The 17,413-nt window shown below is 51.8% G+C and overlaps 1 protein-coding gene across 1 annotated transcript; it reads left to right on the top strand.

The window, feature by feature from the left end:
* Positions 1–13,253: 13,253 nt before the first annotated feature.
* Positions 13,254–17,001, top strand: ALPI (alkaline phosphatase, intestinal). The gene is made up of 11 exons (XM_053598173.1): positions 13,254–13,410; positions 13,518–13,634; positions 13,749–13,864; positions 14,023–14,197; positions 14,274–14,446; positions 14,689–14,823; positions 14,914–14,986; positions 15,092–15,226; positions 15,312–15,503; positions 15,652–15,768; positions 15,858–17,001. The coding sequence occupies exons 1-11, from the start codon at positions 13,344–13,346 to the stop codon at positions 16,154–16,156; spliced, it is 1,599 nt and encodes a 532-aa protein (XP_053454148.1). The 5' UTR covers positions 13,254–13,343; the 3' UTR covers positions 16,157–17,001.
* Positions 17,002–17,413: the final 412 nt, after the last annotated feature.

The following is a 17,413-nucleotide window of genomic DNA, read 5'->3' on the forward strand; positions in this document are numbered from 1 at the left end:
TGGGCTGAGGTCATATGTGCAGGCTTCTGGAGACAGAATGTGGAGGAACATACACCTGCTGTCACTGCCTCCCCAAAGTCCAGGGAATGGTGAGAAAAAGGAGAAGAAAGCAGCGTGTTTGGCAGCTGGAAAGCAGATGACAGGTGGGTGGTCCCAGGCACAGCTGACTTGAGAAAGGAGAATCCACAGCAACAACACAGAAAGCTGGAACCGGCCACGTGTACACACCAGATCCCCCAAGTTTTGGGAACTAACTGTAACAGGCCCTCTGGTCTGGTAACAGACCTCTAACACAGCACCTGTCACATGCAAGAAGTGGCAGGTGGCGCCCTTGATCCTGGCTGGCAGAGCCCAGCACCTGCCCCAGCCTCACTGCAATACCAGAGGTCATCTCCTGCAAGAGACTCAGGATGTCTGCACAGGGGTGCCAGTCCTGGTCCAGGGTCTGTGTGGCCATGTGCATGAGACAGCTGAGACCACAGCCCTTCCCAGTCAGCCTCCAGGATGCTAGCAGCCAGGCCCTCCGCACCCCAGCCAGAGATGGGAGGAATCTCTCTGGGTCTCTGTCCATCACAGGAGGAAAGACAAGGACCCTCACAGCATAAGTTCCCCAACCAGTGACCCAGCCAGTTGCCCCACAGGGAATGTCTGTCTATAAGCTCCCTTCATGTAGCTTCTTGTGGTCCTCACTCAGAAATATAAATGCACAACCAGTGCTGGCCCTTCCTAGGGGACCTCCTAAAACAAATGGGACAAGCTCTGAGGAACAATCAGACCTTATAAGAGAAAGCTTTAGAATGGAAATGATTGTTGATGTCTTCGAAGAGGTGTTTTTTTGTTTGTTTTTTTTTTTAAGAAAATCATAAAACAAGAGCAGGTTGCTCCAAAAAAAGAACAAAGTAAGAGCCCTTGGAGGGAAGATAGACTGCATACATGAAAAGGGATTTCACCATCAGGAGAGTAAAAAACCCCTGCAGACAGGTGAAGTCTCATAAAATGCCCATCCCCAGGCTGGGTGCAGTGACTCACGCCTGTAATCCCAGCACTCTGGAAGGGTAAGGTGGCTGGATTGCTTGAGCTCAGAAGTTCAAGACCAGTCTGAGCAAAAGGGACCCCATCTTTACTAAAAATAGAAAAATTAGATGGGCGTTGTGGCGAGCGCCATAGCCCCAGTTACTCAGGAGGCTGAGGCAAGGGGATGGCTTGAGCCCAGGAGTTTGAGGTTGCTGTGAGCTATGATGCTGTGGCACTCTAGCCTGGGGAACAGAGTGAGACTCTGTCCTTCCCCCACTAAACAAATTGAGGGTGGTGGGTTCAAACCCGGCCCCTGCCAAACAGCAATAAAAAAAAATAGCCGGACATTGTGGCGGGTGCCTGTAGTCCCAGTTACTTGGGAGGCTGAGGCAAGAGAATCGCCTAAGCCCAAGAGTTGGAGGTTGCTGTGAGCTGTGACAGCACAGCACTCTACCGAGGGCGACAAAGTGAAACTCTATCTCTAAAAAAAAAAGAAAGAAAATGCCTGTCCTCTGCCCCCTGCCTCAGGGAGGATATACTCTCGCACAGTGTGGACATAAACCTGGAAAGTAGTGAAGGAAGCACTCAGGATAGTGGTGAAGGAGCAGCTCAGGCCCTGGTGGGGGCAGCAAGGAAACAAAGTGGGTAGAAAGCTGGATCCATCAGATAAGCCTGAGAAGGGGGCGGAGGGGGAAGAGAAGGAAGCGTAACTGGTGAGCTCTCTAGGGCACAATGTAAGGGTGCACCGCACACCTCCTGGGTGAGAGACACTACAACTTGGACTCAACCTAACAAAGGCAAGCAATGTCACCTGATTGTACCCTCATATTAATCTGAAAAAAGGAAGAAAAAAGCCCAAGAGGAGATTTAGGGAACTGTCAGAGTCTAGGACTGGATTAGCAGTTAAGTACATGGGAAACAATCCATGTGTAAAAATAAATTAATTATTGGCTTCAGGGAAACATAGTGGAAGAAAGAAAAAGTAATTATGCACATCTAGCAATAGCATTGACACAGCGCCGTAGTAGAAATGCTAAATGAGGATCTCAGAAGTGGATCAGGAGGACCAGAGAGAGGAAAGGTGTGAGCCGAAGCAGGGGCATTTGGTGAATAGGTTGCTAAATGCTCTTTCTCCTCAGTGGAAAGGTGTAGGATAATTAAGGAGGATGGAAATTCTTTGTCTTCACCCTCAGATCTGGACAGCCTCTGTGGCTGCTAAGCTTATACGGTAGAAAGGACACTGTGCTGGTTTCAGGCCCAGTCTTTTAAGAGTCTGGCAGCTTTCACTTTCCTTTGCTCAGAATCCTGCTGCCGTTCTGTAAGGAAGCTCAAGCAACTCTGTGGCAAAACCACATGGAGAGGAGCCCCACCTCCTGGTCACCAGCCAACACCAAGTCATCAGCCACGTGACTGAGCCATCTTGGAGGCAGAGCACCTGGCCCTATCAAGCCACCCCAGCTGAAGCCTCATAGAACAGACATAGGCTGCCCCCATCCACCCATCCATCACAAAGTACAGATTCGTGATCAAGATTAATGATTTTTGTTTTAGGTTGTTTGAGGATACACAATGAAATGATAACACATATGACTAGAATATATCAATAGAAACAGCTTAAAAATTTTTTTAATAGTTTTCTTTCTTTTTTTTTGAGACAGAGCCTCAAGCTGTCACCCTTGGTAGAATGCCATGGCATCACAGCTCACAGCAACCTCCAACTCCTGGGCTCAAGCCATTCTCCTGCCTCTGCCTCCCAAGTAGCTGAGACAACAGGCGCCTGCCACGATGCCCAGCTATTTTTTGGTTGCAGCCGTCCTTGTTGTTTGGCAGGCCCGGGCTGGATTCAAACCCACCAGCTCAGGTGTATGTGGCTGGCACCTTAGCCACTTGAGCCACAGGCGCCAAGCCAACAGCTTAAAATTTTTAAATGAACAAGTGAGTTATTTAGAACCCATGGTAAATATTTTTTATCTCAGATTGATTTGAGGGTACAATGGTTAGATTACACTGTTTGCATTTGTTAGGTAAAGTGCAAGTTGTAGTTGAGCCCTTCACCCAGTGGGTGTGCTATATGGCCTTACATTGTGCACCTTAGGTGAGAGCTTGCCAATCTACCTCCCACCTCTCCTTTTCCCTCCCTCTGCTTGCCTCCCCCCCCCCCAATTTAATTGCATTTTTCTCCAGTGTGGGCAGTAGTGGATGGAAAGTTTCCATGTTTTTATGGCTGACTAGTACTCCATGGCATACTATTATATTATATACCACAGTTTATTAATCCATTCATGTGTTGATGGGCACTTGGGTTAATTCCATATCTTGGCAATTGTGAATTGAGCTGTGATAAAAATTCTAGTGCAGGGCGGCGCCTGTGGCTCAGCGGGTAGGGTGCCAGTCCCATATGCCGGAGGTGGTGGGTTCAAACCCAGCCCCGGCCAAAAAAAAAAAAAACCACACACACAAAAAAAATTCTAGTGCAAATGTTCCTATGGTAAAATTTTTTTTTTTCTTCTCTGTAGATAAATATTTGTGTTGGTGGTGGTGGTTTTTTTGAGACAGAGTCTCACTCTGTTGCAATGACAGTATCATCTCACTGCTGCCTCAAACTCCTGGCCTCAAGTGATCCTCCCACCTCTGCGTCCCAGAGTGCTAGGATTACAGGCAGGAGCCATCCCACCCAGCCAACGGTGGTAAATATTAAAATAAAAAAACCAAGAGAGGGGAAAATGGTTTTCTTAGAGAAGGTTTTAATGATAAAAGATTAAAGTTAAGTCATTAAATACAGTAGGGAGGGAGACAGGGAAATACTGTGTTTTGTATTTTGTTTTTAACAAATCTTCCACATGGGGTGTGGAACATCTTTTGGGGGTGGGACACAATTATAAGAAGGTCTTTATCTATCAAATGCAATCAATGTAACCTGGTTCTTTATACCCTCAATGAATCCCTAACAATTAATAAAAAAAAAATCTTCCAGAGTTACTTGTACTTTAAACTACGTTCAGGTAGGTGCAGGCAGAGTAGCTCATGCCTGTGATCCTGGGATTCTGGGAGGGGAGATTGCTTGAGCTCTGAAGTTCAAGACCAACCTGAGCAAAAGTGAGACCCTTTCTCTATCAAAAATAGAAAAACTAACCAGGCAAGGTGGCAAGTGCCTATAGTTAGAACTACTTAGGAGGCTGAAGCAAGAGGATCATTTGAGCCCAGGAGTTGGAGGTTGCTGTGAGCTATGACCCCATGACACTCTACTGAGGGCAAGAAAGTAAGACTCTGTCTCAAAAAAAAACTACATTCAAGTTTAACTTGAATGAAAATAAAAATCAGGTCAGCGCCTGTGGCTCAGTGGGCAGGGTGCCAGCCCATATACCAAGGGTGGTGCATTCAACCCCTGCCCTGGCCAAACTGCAACAACAACAACAAAAAAAAAATAGCCGGGCGTTGTGGCGGGCGCCTGTAGTCCCAGCTATTCGGGAGGCTGAGGCAAGAGAATCTCCTAAGCCCAGGAGTTGGAGGTTGCTATAAACTGTGTGATGCCATGGCACTCTACTGTGGGCAATAAAGTGAGACTCTGTCTCTACAAAAATAAATAAATAAATACAAACCAAAGTAAAAAATAAAAAATCTTATTCACGCTTAGCAGAAAAGGATCCACAATTTGTTCCAAGGTTTCTTATACATTCAGTATAGGGTGTATTAACAGTCCGTTTTTCTAGCAACTGAGACAAAGTTTCTACTGACAGGCAGCCCGATATTCCCCTTCATTGAGAACATGGCAGAAGATCTTCTGCTTGAAAGACTCGGGCAGCGAGCAGTCCTGCTGGAGACAAATTATGGTTGCTTCATGGAACCTCTCAGTGCCTTGTGCCTGAGCCCAGGCCGGGGGGAGGCCCTGGGAGCCCAGGGTGAGGGGCTACCCAGGGCAACTAGTGAGCCAGGAGAAGCCGTTTCACCTGGGGGAGGGCTGCACTGCCGAGGGGCTGCTGGCCCAGCTATGGGCAGCTCTACAGAAGAGTGTACCAAGGGCATTCCTAGGCCAGAATCACAGATTTCAGGAGCTGATTAGACTTGGGGTAGGGGTGGGAGGGTTGAAGGAGATTGAAGATTTGAGCCCTGGGGGATGAGGTCAGGATGGTGAGCCTTCTCAGAGCAATAAAGAAGGTTCTGGAAAAATAAGAAATGCCTTCCGCTCTTGGAATGATGAGCTTGAATTTGCACATGACTGAGTTTAGGTTCTAAATGTAAAACCTTACTATAAAATAATCCCTTTGAACCTTCTCTCTTTTTGTGGGTTTTTGGTTGGGGATAGTGGTTTCTTTTTAATATATAGAAAGTCACTTTAGGAGAGTATGATCTATTTAAATTATTTTACTTTAAAAAGTTGTTTTAATGTGGAATCCTACTGTCCCTCCCCCCCAAATAAATTTCTGGTTCTACCTTTAGAAAAAAATAAATAAAATAAAAATGTCATTTCACTCAACCAGGTTTATGAACTACGTTGTTTTGTGTTCTCTAATGTTCAGAAGTTGCCCGTTGCTAGTTCTGGACAGCAGTTAGCCGCCTACTGAGAGCCCCAGGAAGGGAAATGCAAAATGGACCATGAAACAGAAACTCTCCTTTAGTGGATGCACCTTCCAGGTTTTCAGCCTACCAGGGCTATTGGAATACAACTGGCCTCCTGCTTCTTATGACACAAGATCAAAGTTAAACCACTGAATATAGCTACAGGAGGTCCTTGACTTTCATAAGCTTTCCTTTCCACACTGGCATGTCAGGGCTCAAAGCAATTTCAGCGCAGAATTGAGTCTTTCATCTGTCACCCTGGCAGGATGACTTTGAGCTAGGAATGGAACCGCTCACTTGCAAGCCACCCCTGCATTTGGCAACATCACTGGGCTCAAGGGAAGCCTGGCCTGTGCCAGGTTGTTGGGGGGTGAGGGGTCAGCTTGGTGCGCGGGGCATCTAGATGAGTGTTCTATCTGCCGGGCCCACTTCCACCCCGCCTCCCTCGCAGGCTTCTGTTACAGAGGGAGGCTCACGGTCTGCCCTCTTCTTAGTGGGCTCTTAGAGGAAGAATGACCAGACACTCCAAAGTGCAAAGTCCAGCCTCCTGGTTATCCTGCTTCTCTGACTCTTGAAGGGAAAAATCACCAGCAGAGCCAATAGGAGAGAGTGACCACAGGCAGGAAACAATCTCACGTAAGCAGCTTTTTCTTATTAATTGGAAGGTGTCTGTCTCACTCAGGTTGTTTCCTGTTATTGGCCAAGTCTGGAGAAGAGATGTTACTAAATGACCAACAGGTGTCATCTGTGACTAGGAGTGCCTTCTCCCAAAGTCCACCTGGGGGAGGTTTGAGGGAAATTCCTAGATTGATAAAGCCTCCCTCCCTCCCTCCTTCCCCCAGCATGGCAGTAGTCAGGACAGGAGTAAGGGTATGCCCACCCTTACCCTTCCTTCCAGGTGGGCCAACTGCTCTAGACAGCTCCAAAGTAGGGCACCCTTGTTCCTAGAAGAGCCAGAGATCCTATCTATCTGACATGTATATTCCAAAAAACAGACAAACAAAAAATATATTATTAATTCTCCTTAAATCCTCTGCCTGCTAGGGCTGAGTCTAAAGTATGCTTTATCTTTATTAAAAAGTAGATGGCAGAGTTAGGGTGGTAGTGAAGACATCCTAGAGCCAGCTGAGAATTTCTCCTTGGCATTATTAGAAGGGTTGGAAAAGGATCAAAAAATAATAACTTTCTAGCCTGTGTGGTGAGTCACACCTGTAATCTTAGCACTCTGGGAGGCCGACACATGTGGATTACTTGAGCTCAGGAGTTTGAGACCAGCATGAGTAAGAGTGAGACCCCATCTCTACTAAAAATAGAAAAACTAGCCAGGTGTTGTGGCAGGTGCCTGTAATCAGGAGGCTGAGGCAGGAGGATCTCTTCAGCCCAAGAGTTTGAGGTTGCTGTGAGCTATGACACTATAGCACTCTACTCAAAGCAACTGAGTGAAACTCTGTCTCAAAAGAAAATAATAACTTTCTTACTGTGAAGTTCAATGCTATTTATTGTCTGGGCAGCAATTAAAACATCCCCCTATTCCACCTAAATCTGAATACACATTTGGAAAGACATATGTATATGTCACACTGGCCACTAGTCCAAGATGAAAATGCAAAACACAGTTGAAACAGATGCATCTAATTTGGATCAAATTGCAAACTTGTTCCTGCCTCTTTCTTTTTGAGGTATATCAAACATTAAAAATAGTACATACAGGCGAGGTGCCATGGCTCACACCTGTAATTTAAACACTCTAGGAGGCCCAGGCAGGAGGATCACTTGAGACCAGGAGTTCAAGACCAATCTGAGCAAGAACTGGAGTCTGTCTACTAAAAAACAGGAAAATTAGCCGAGCATTGTGTCAGGCACCTGTACTCCCAGCTCCTGGGGAGGCTAAGACAGGAGGATTTCTTGAATGTAGAGTTTGAGGTTGCTGTGAGCTATGATGACACCACTGTACTCTAGCCTGGGCAACAGAGTGAGACTCTATCTCAGTCGGTCAATCAATTAATCAATCAATAGGCTCAGCTCAAGCGACTAAAGCACCAGCCACATACACCTGAGCTGGCAGGTTCGAATCCAGCCCAGGCCCACCAAACAACAATGATGGCTATAACCAAAAAATAGTCGGGTATTGTGGTGGGCACCTGTAGTCCCAGCTACTGTGGGAGGCAGAAGCAGGAGACTCACTTGAGCCCAGGAGTTGGAGGTTGCTGTGAGCTGTGATGCCACAGCACTCTACCCAGGGCGACAGCTTGAGGCTCTGTCTCAATAAATAAATAAACTAACAAAACAACAAAGAATAGTCCACACAACAGAACAATATATATAAAGAATTATAATAATTATAGAATTGAACCCTGACCACCAGATGGAGAAACAGACTATCCTGTCCCCCTTACCCATGCTTTCCCCCTAACTATCCCATCCCTTCCTTTCCAACCAAGGGGAATCACGGAATTTTTTTTTTTTTTTTTTTTTTTGAGACAGAGTCTCTCTCTGTTGCCCTATCTCAGGCATGTGGAGCTCCTGTCCCTCCAGTCCTCTCTGGAGCTGTAGAGGTAGACAGTTTGGCCACCCGGAGGGTCTATAATGCCACACCCACCCCATGTGGTCTCGTCCTTATTAGTTGGATGCCTTTTCACATGTTTATCAGCCTTTCTGGTTCTTCTTCGTCTGTAAAGAACCTGGGGGGTTCTTTACCTCCTCAACCTCCTCAACTCCAAATCTGGGGTGCTTGATAATATCCCGGTGAAGACTGGTGTTCACATCTTGCCCCCTTCCAGCTTGGTCCCCAGCATGATCTACATGTGATCAGAGATTTTAAACAAATCAAACTGTTCCCTTTGTACCTTTGGGATTCTGCCCTAAGGCCCCACTGAGACCACCCCTTCTGGTTTGCCTAGGTCAGCCTCCACCATGGAGCAGCTGCCATGAGCCTCTGGGCCTCTGGTCTCCTCCTGGACCACACTGTCCAAGGCTAATGTCATGAGCTTCCTCTACTAACCCCTTGTGTTCCAGGGCCTGCCTTTGCACCTTGCAATCTCTCTGTGACCCCAGACATCAAGGTGCCCTCACCCTCGTGCAGGTTGAGATTCCCAGAGTAAGAGTGAGGGACCAGGAACAGTGCAATCCCTGAGTCCCCAAGCTGTACCCTGATGTGTGTCCTCGATGCACTTAGCTCCACCTCGTGGGCCTCTGTGGTTCAGGTGCCCTCAACATCCTTGCTGTCCCTGGTTCCTTCCAACAACTCCCAGGGCCTGGTGGCCTTTCCCTGGCTGCTTCTGTGACCAGTGTCCCTCTGCCCCAGGCAGTGCAGAGCCGGCAGTCGCCAGGCCTCCAACGGCAGCAATAATGATAGATGACACTCAATGTAGTTGCAAAGAAGAGGCAAGGGGCGCCATCTCGGTCCCGTACTGCCAGCACCCTTGCTGTGACCCACAGGAACCTCCATGAGCCTGTTACCCCAAGTGGCTGTGCTCCTGCCTAGGACCATCTATTGCCTGAACCACAAGGTACCTGTTCTGTGAGCAATGCTGGCTCTGGGTGTCGGCTTCTGCGGAGGAGGAAATAACGGCCCAGCCTCCTCCCACAGCCCTGGAGTGGATGGACAGGCCTGGCCAGAGAGAGGAGCTGCAACATCACAGAGGATCAGCCACTGCCACCCTGGCTGGGTGGGGGCTGAGAAGACATCAAAACATCCCCTGACCCCCATTACTCCCCAGTGCCCACCCACCTGCCTTCCAGCTCCCTCAGGAGGCTCTCTCTGCGCCTACAGTCCCGCAGGTCTGCCCAATGCAGCCCCCAGGGAAGGGAGGGCAAAATAAGCCTGCTTGCTTCCAGAACCCAGCCCCATGGGGGCCTTTCGCGCCATTTCCACAGAGCTGGTGGGAGGTGCCCAGGAGTGTAGAGCATGGCGGCGCCCGGGAGCACATCTGTGGGAAGGGATGCCTCCGTTTCCTCAACACGCTCCCCGTTCTCAGACCCTGCCATGCTCTCCCCCGAGTGAAAGGGCTGCACCGCACGTCCCAGTAGGGTGTCCTAAGGAGATCTGGAGGGCAGGATGCAGCCCGAGCCCTCCCTCTGTGGTTGGCAGCAGCCGGTGATGGTGTAGACTCAGCGCTGCCTGTGGCACTGCCAAGGTTGGCTGCGAGCCAGGGCATAGCCCGGACTACACTGAGTGTGGCGTCTGCAAGGGAGTCAAGTGGTGAAAGGTGATGGCAGTGGAGGGTGAGGGAGATCTAGATGCCCCCCAACAGGACCAGCCCTTCTTTCCTAGTGAACAGATAACCAAGACAGCCAGCCCCCAGAGAGTACACTCCCTGGGCCCGGGCACCCTCCCCTTGCCCTGGGTAATAATAACCAAAGAGTGGAAGGTGTGGAGGCTTTATCTCTGACTCCACCCCACAAGGGACGCACAAGCTTGCTGCCTTGTGATCCTGGGCTTCAGGGGAAGGATAGGACTGTCACCAGATATCAACACAATCAGGTGACTCAGGCCTGAAGCTAGGAAACAGGGTGGCCAAGAGGCTCTACAAGGCCAGATTGTCTCCTCAGAGTTTAGATGAGGACAAACATCTTCTTTACTGCAAGTAACATGTGGCCTGTGTCTTATTTCCAGTCCTGCTCAGGCACATGGAAGAATTCACAAGAAACTAAGGTAAACAGGAGCTGATGATCACTTCATGTCATCCTAATGTCATAGCATTAAAAGGGGCTTCACCCTACACCCTATCATAATGTCCAAAATAAAGAACAGCAGCATCACCAAATGCTGGCAAGAACGCAGAAAAATTCCCAGTTGCCGTTGGATAAGAGATGGTGCAGTCACTCTGCAAAACAGTGTGACGGATGGTGTCTTCAAAACCTGCACATGCAGTCACCATGCAACACACTAATTCCCAAGGAGTGAGAAGCATATGCTTCTCACCAAACCACCTGTCCGTGACGGCCCACAGCAGCTTTATTTATCACAGCCAGAGCTGCAGTCAGCCCAGCTATCCTTCGGCAGCTGAATGGTTGAACAGAGACTCCAATGATTCCTCCACACTATGTGAATCTCCAGGAAATTACCTTCACCAAACAAAAGCTGTTCCCAAAAGATCACTGATTGTGTGACTCCATTTATATAAACTTATTTGAAACGACCAGAATTTTAGAAATGCAGGACAGATATGTGGTTGTGGAGCTTGGAGATAGGGTAGAGGCCAGGGAGGGAGGTGGCATGGGGATGGAGGGATCCTGTGAGGTTGGGACAGTCCATAGGTGTTTTATACAAACTTTGTAGTGATAAAATGGTATAGAACCACACACACAGCAATGGGGATATTTGTGAAGTTTACCATTGCAGGAAACTGGGCAAAGTGCTATACACAACGTCTCTGGACTATCCTCACAGCTACACGTGAATCTATGCTTATGTCAACATTTCTAACTCAAAAAGGAAGAAGGCATGGCTGCGAAGGCTTTCCATCTGGCAGTGACTTTGGAATGAATCGATTAATTAATTAAGGACTTGCCCATTAGCGAGCCTCCCCGACCTTTAGCCAAGAATTTTCCTAACGTGGCAAGATGAAGAAGGAGTTGAAGGGAACTATGAGGTCAACTATGGGAGACAGGGAAGGCTGCCAGAGGGCACTTCATTTTCCCTGAGACCTACATGATGACCAGTGGGAAGCAGGCAGGGCTCTAGGCAGGAGGACCGGGGAGATCTCTGTCTGAGCAAGGCATGTGGGCATGGTGTGGACAGCAGGGGAGGACACCCTGGGTTTCAGGGATGAGAGGCCTGAGTGAAAAAGGGTGGCTATGGGCGGTGCCTGTGGCTCAAGGGAGTAGGGCGCCGGCCCCATATACCAGAGGTGGTGGGTTCAAACCCAGCCCCAGCCAAAAAAAAAGAAAAAGAAAAAGGGCGGCTGTGCTGTTCTGGCAAGAAGGAAAATCTTTAGCAGATTTTCAAATTGATGCAAAATGTAAAATTCACCATCTTCACCATTTTTTAAGTGCACAGTTCAACAGTGTTTGGTATACACATGCTACTGTGTAAGCGGTCTCCAGGACTTCTTCATCTTGCCAAACTGAAACTCTGCACCCACTAAACAACCATCCTAAAGCCCAAGCCTAACTCATTCCCCTCCCCCATCCCCTGTGGTGCCATTCTACTTCTGTGCCCATGAATGGAGGCTACTCCAGGGACCTCATAGAAGTGTATTCATGCAGCATGTGTCCTGTGACTGGCTCATTTCACAGAACCAAAAGTTCACCCACCTTGTAGGCAAGATCGCCTTCCTTTTTAAGGCTGCATGATATTCCATCGTAGGTACATATGTACCCCACTGTGTTTACCCATTCCTCCATCGGGGACACTTGGGTTGCTTCCACTTTGTGGCTGTTGTGAATAATGCTTGTCATCGCTTTGGAGAGACACTCAGCAGTGGGATTGCTGGTCTTGAGGAATACTTTTGTTGTTTATTTTTATCTCACTCTGTCACCAGGCTAGAGTGTTGTGACATCATCATAGCTTGCAGCAAACTCAAAGTCCTGGGTTCAAGTGATCCTTCTGCCCCAGCCTCCCAAGTAGTTGGGACTACAGGCGCCTACCACAACACTAATTTTTTCTATTTTTAGTAGAGATAAAAATCTCAGTCTTGTCTCAGGCTGGTCTTGAACTCCCAAGTTGAAGGGATCCTCCTGCCTTCAGCAGGATTACAGGCTTGAGCCAGGGTGCCCAGCCTCATTTATCTTTCAGACAAGAGTCTCTCTATGTTGCCCAGGCTGGTCTTGAATACCTAGGCTCAGGCAATCCTGCCTCAGCCTCCTGAGTAGCTGGGATTATAGGCACCCGCCACTACGACGCCCTGCTTGGAGGAAAACTTTTGAACCCAACGGGAGGAGAGTGAACACTTTGAGCTCCTTATCAGAGGCTACACCTGCCCGTGCGCCCACAGCCGGAGAAAGATTGACCCACCCCCAGGCGCCATCTACCTCTGTAAGAGGTCAGGGTTGAATCTCAAATGTGTAGCCTGCCAGATCTCTGAAAGGTCCACCCCAGGCCTGGCTGGCCCTAACACTGGCCCCTTCCCCACAGCACCGTGTGCCCTCACACACACATAGGCAAGGTCCTCCTTAGTATTGTTCACCAGCCCCCCTTCTCTGACAGCATTGGGACCCTGTGCCCAGGTTTCTGCCTGCCCCACCAGACAGGGATGAGCCTAGTGAGAAGCGTAGCAGGCATCCAGGCAGCCAGGCCACCTCCTCTCCCATGTCTCCCAGGCCAGAGGTATCCGGGGGCCAAACCAGGCCCGGGCCCAGGCTGTGCCCTTTCAGCCTCACCTCACTTCAACAACAGAACAAGCCTGGCCTCAGCTGGCTCCCAGGAAATACTAAACCAGTGAGGTGAATGAAGGATCACCCATAAGACACCATGGGTGGGGCTGTGGGGTGCCCCCCCCCAGCAGAATTCAAACACTCCTCACCCAGGGGCATCTGCCCAATAACCACCCTAACACTCCTTTCAGGACATCTGGGCCCACCCTGTGCCTTTGTCCAGACCTCTGCCCCAGGTTCATTCAGCCACACCCTATCACTTCTATTCAGCCAGCTGAGCTTCAGGTCACATGAGGCAGGGTGTGGTCAAGGTGGCTTCCTGGGGAGAGGGGAGGGACTTGGAAACTTTTACAGCCAGGGACAAAGTCTTCCCCTGACTTAAACCCAGCAGCCTGTGCTGTAGCTGGTACCCTGGTGTCCAGCCTCAACCCCCTACCCACAGCCACCCCACAGACATGCTGGCATCCTGGGTGCTGCTGTTGCTAGGCCTGAGGCTACAGCTGTCCCTTGGTGTCATCCCAGGTAGTAACCCCCCCCCCAGGCACCTCAACACACTGGTGCCCCAACAACACATGCCACCCCCACGCAGGCACCCCAGGCTGACCCGGCCTCCTCTCTCCCTTTGCCAGCTGAGGAGGAGAACCCAGCCTTCTGGAACCTCAAGGCAGCAGAGGCCCTGGATGCTGCCAGGAAGCTGCGGCCCATCCAAACGGCGGCCAAGAACCTCATCCTCTTCCTGGGCGATGGTGAGTGTGCAAGGCCCGTCTGTCCCTGGCAGCCCTCATGACCCAGCACCCGAGGCCCCCAGAGAATCCAGGCCAGCCCTGGAGCCCAGGCCTGACATGGTTCTGCAACTTCAGGGATGGGGGTGCCCACGGTGACAGCCACTCGGATCCTAAAGGGGCACATGAATGGAAACCTGGGGCCTGAGACACCCTTGGCCATGGACCACTTCCCGTACCTGGCTCTGTCGAAGGTGAGGGCTTGGCTACCTCAGAATCCTGTACACCAGAGGGGAGTGATGCAACCAGGGGGTGGGCAGGAGGGAAGGACCCAGGAGAGCCGCGGCCCAATTAGGGGCCGTAGGTCTGAGTGTCTGCCCCAGAGCAGAGCTGAGGGTGTTTCTGTTCCCAGACATACAACGTGGACAGACAAGTTCCAGATAGCGCAGGCACAGCCACGGCCTACCTGTGTGGGGTCAAGGCCAACTACCAGACCATTGGTGTGAGTGCAGCTGCCCGCTATAACGAGTGCGCAACAACATACGGCAACAAAGTCATCTCTGTGATGTACCGGGCCAAGAAAGCAGGTGGGCTGGGGCTCCCCTGGGGCTCAGGGCCAGGCTCCAGACCTTGATCACCCACCTAGACCTCTGCTACCCTCAGGGAAGTCGGTAGGAGTGGTGACCACAACGAGGGTGCAGCATGCCTCACCAGCTGGCACATACGCGCACACTGTGAACCGCAACTGGTACTCGGATGCCAACATGCCCATCTCGGCACTCCAGGAAGGCTGCCAGGACATCGCCACGCAGCTCATCTCCAACATGGACATTGATGTGTGACACCAAGACCAAGGGCTGGGGATGGGCAAAGGGGAGAGCCCCTTATTGGCCTGAGTCCCAGGCATCCAACAGCCCAAGACTTGACCTGGCAGCATCTGGGGGTGGAGGTGGGGGCTGGAGAAGGTGCAGCCCGGGACAGGCTGTGCCCACAGCCCTGGAGGAGGCCCAGGGGCTCCTAGGAGGCCAGCAGGGCCAGCAGGGCCCCAAACCTCCCCAACATAATCCTCTGGCCTCAGGTGATCCTGGGAGGGGGCCGCAAGTACATGTTTCCCAAGGGGACCCCGGACCCTGAGTACCCTGAAGATGCCAGCCAGGATGGTGTCCGGTTAGATGGGAAGAACCTGGTGCAGGAGTGGCTGTTGAAACAGCAGGTAATGGAGGCCCAGGGTGCAGGGGCCACACAGGACAGGCAGGGGTGTGGGTATCGAGGACATGGCTGAGGCCTGGCTCTATTCTTCCAGGGTGCCCGCTATGTGTGGAACAGCTCGGAGCTCATTCAGGCATCCCTGGACCCATCTGTGACCCACCTCATGGGTAATTACTCCGACTGCCCTCCAAGCATGTGTGCATGACATGTGTGCCATGATCTCCCACCACTCCCCCACCTACCAGTCACTCCCAAGACCTGTTATCTCATAGGCCTCTTTGAGCCTGGAGACACAAAATATGAGACCCAACGAGACCCCACAGTGGACCCCTCCCTGATGGAGATGACGGAGGTGGCCCTGCGCCTACTGAGCAGAAACCCCCTCGGCTTCTACCTCTTCGTGGAAGGTGTTTGGGGCTCTGTGGAGCAAAGGAGGAGAGGGCTACTCAGAATGGGCCCAAGTGTCACCTCAGCCCTCTGGCCTTCCTGCAGGGGGCCGCATTGATCACGGTCATCATGATGGCAAGGCTTATCGGGCACTGACAGAGGCTGTCATGTTTGACTCTGCCATCGACAAGGCAGGCCAGCTCACCAGTGAGCAGGACACGCTGATCCTGGTCACCGCCGACCACTCCCACGTCTTCTCCTTTGGCGGCTACACTCTGCGCGGGAGCTCTATCTTCGGTAGGCCTGGAAAGAGGGTCAGGTGCAGTTGCAAAACTTATGTGGCAGAAATCTCTCTGGGCTTCAGTTTCCTCACCTGTCAAACGGCAGTAATGATAGCACAAAGTGCTAGCACTTAACACACAGGAGCCCACCCCTGTCCCTGCAGGAGTTGCCCCCAGCAAAGCCCAGGACAGCAAGGCCTACACGTCCATTGTGTACGGCAACGGCCCGGGCTTCGCGGTCAGCGCGAGTGGTCGGCCCGACGTCAATGAGAGCGAGAGCGGTGAGTGTGGCCGCGTCACCTGCTCGGCGGATCCTCAGGGATAAAGGGAGGGGACGCCTGCCCTGTTCTGAACGCCACTCTCCGACCAGGAAACCCCAACTACCGGCAGCAGGCGGCGGTGCCTCTGTCGTCGGAGACGCACGGCGGCGAGGACGTGGCGGTGTTCGCGCGCGGCCCGCAGGCGCACCTGGTGCACGGCGTGCAGGAGCAGAGCTTCGTCGCGCACGTCATGGCCTTCGCCGCCTGCCTGGAGCCCTACACCGCCTGCGGCCTGGCGCCCCCTACCGGCCCCACCGCCGCCGCGCACCACGGGCCGGCCGCGGGCCCGCTGTCCCTGCCGCTGTTGGCCGGGACCTTGCTGCTGCTGGGGGCGGCCGTCGCGCCATGACCGCCCCGCCCCGAGCCCATCCCCCAACCCAGAGACCAAACCCAGGCCGCGCTCTCACCTGGAAGCCTCCAGCCCCAGCCCCCACCCCGCCATGCCACCCCTGGAGTGCCCACACAGATCTACCTCCTGACGGTCACCTCTCCAAGATAAACCAGCCTCAAACCGCGCTGCGCTTCCCTCCCTCCTCCACGATCCATCCAGGGAGCAGGACCCGCAAGGCGCCCTGGGGAGTAGACCAGGACATCCATGCACCTCCTGGGCTGCTTTCGGACTCCCTGCCCCAACCTCTGAGGCTGGGGATTTCCAGAGGAGGAAATGAGGGGAGTCACACCACGGGTCTCTGCCCTCTGAAGGACACAGCCCATCCAGACCCCGCAGTGTGCTTCTCGTGGGGTCATTCTTTGCTGCACTGAGGGGACCTGAGAACTTGAACACATGCACACCCCTGGAGAAGCTTAGCTTCCTGCCACCCTGCAACACCCCTTGCAGGCCAAGACGGTTGCTGTGGCCAAGATCCCCACCAGCCTTTGACACAGTGGTCCCCTGCCCCTCACTGGGCCACGTCCACACCCCTGGAAGTGCTCAGCCCTACTGAGGAGGAGACTTGTTCCAAGTTACTGAGCTACTTGGGTGCTCTTCCCTCCACCTTCTGCTGCATTCTAGGCTGGGAGATCCAAGGGGTGGCCTGGAAGCTGTGGGCGCTGAGTAGGGTGGAGCAGGCTATGCCCCCTCCCTGGCATCTGGGCACTGGGCATAGCTTTCTAAACAAAGACCCTCTACCCTCCTGGGGCCTCCATTCTCCTGGGAGAGACAAAGCAATAATAAAACAAACTTTTTCAATGTAATGCCAGTAATACATTCTAGAAATCAAAATCATGTGTGTATGGGCACCGAGTGTAAGTGTAGTGGTAGAAAGTGCACACCAGGAGGTTACAGAGGGACTATTGAACAGTTGAACCAGAGGCCTGAACAAAGTGGGGCTTGAGCTGTGCAGAACAGCAATAGGAAGGCCCTGAGGCAGCAATCTACCCATGGGGTGGGGGTGGGGATCAGAGGGTGGGTAGGTGAAGAAGCTGAAACCTGAGAGGTAAGGAGGGGTGGGGAGAGATGGGGTGGGTTTGAAGTCTAGATGGAGGGTTGTGTGAGTGGAGGTCTTGGAGGAGGGCTGTGACAGGCTCCCACTGGGAAATCAGCACTCTGGCTGGGATAGAGTTCTAATCTTTGAGGTGTGGGGCTGAGGTGGGCCCTGGGAACCCA

This window comes from Nycticebus coucang, chromosome 7 (assembly GCF_027406575.1).
Source record: "Nycticebus coucang isolate mNycCou1 chromosome 7, mNycCou1.pri, whole genome shotgun sequence".
Taxonomy (NCBI): Eukaryota; Metazoa; Chordata; class Mammalia; order Primates; family Lorisidae; genus Nycticebus; species Nycticebus coucang.

Bases quoted from the DNA above. Each gene is read 5' to 3' on its own strand.
- ALPI (XM_053598173.1), top strand. From the start codon at position 13,344: ATGCTGGCATCCTGGGTGCTGCTGTTGCTAGGCCTGAGGCTACAGCTG. The intron at 13,865-14,022 runs GTGAGGGCTTGG...TTCTGTTCCCAG, and splicing joins CGTACCTGGCTCTGTCGAAG to ACATACAACGTGGACAGACA. The intron at 14,447-14,688 runs GTGTGACACCAA...CTCTGGCCTCAG, and splicing joins TCTCCAACATGGACATTGAT to GTGATCCTGGGAGGGGGCCG.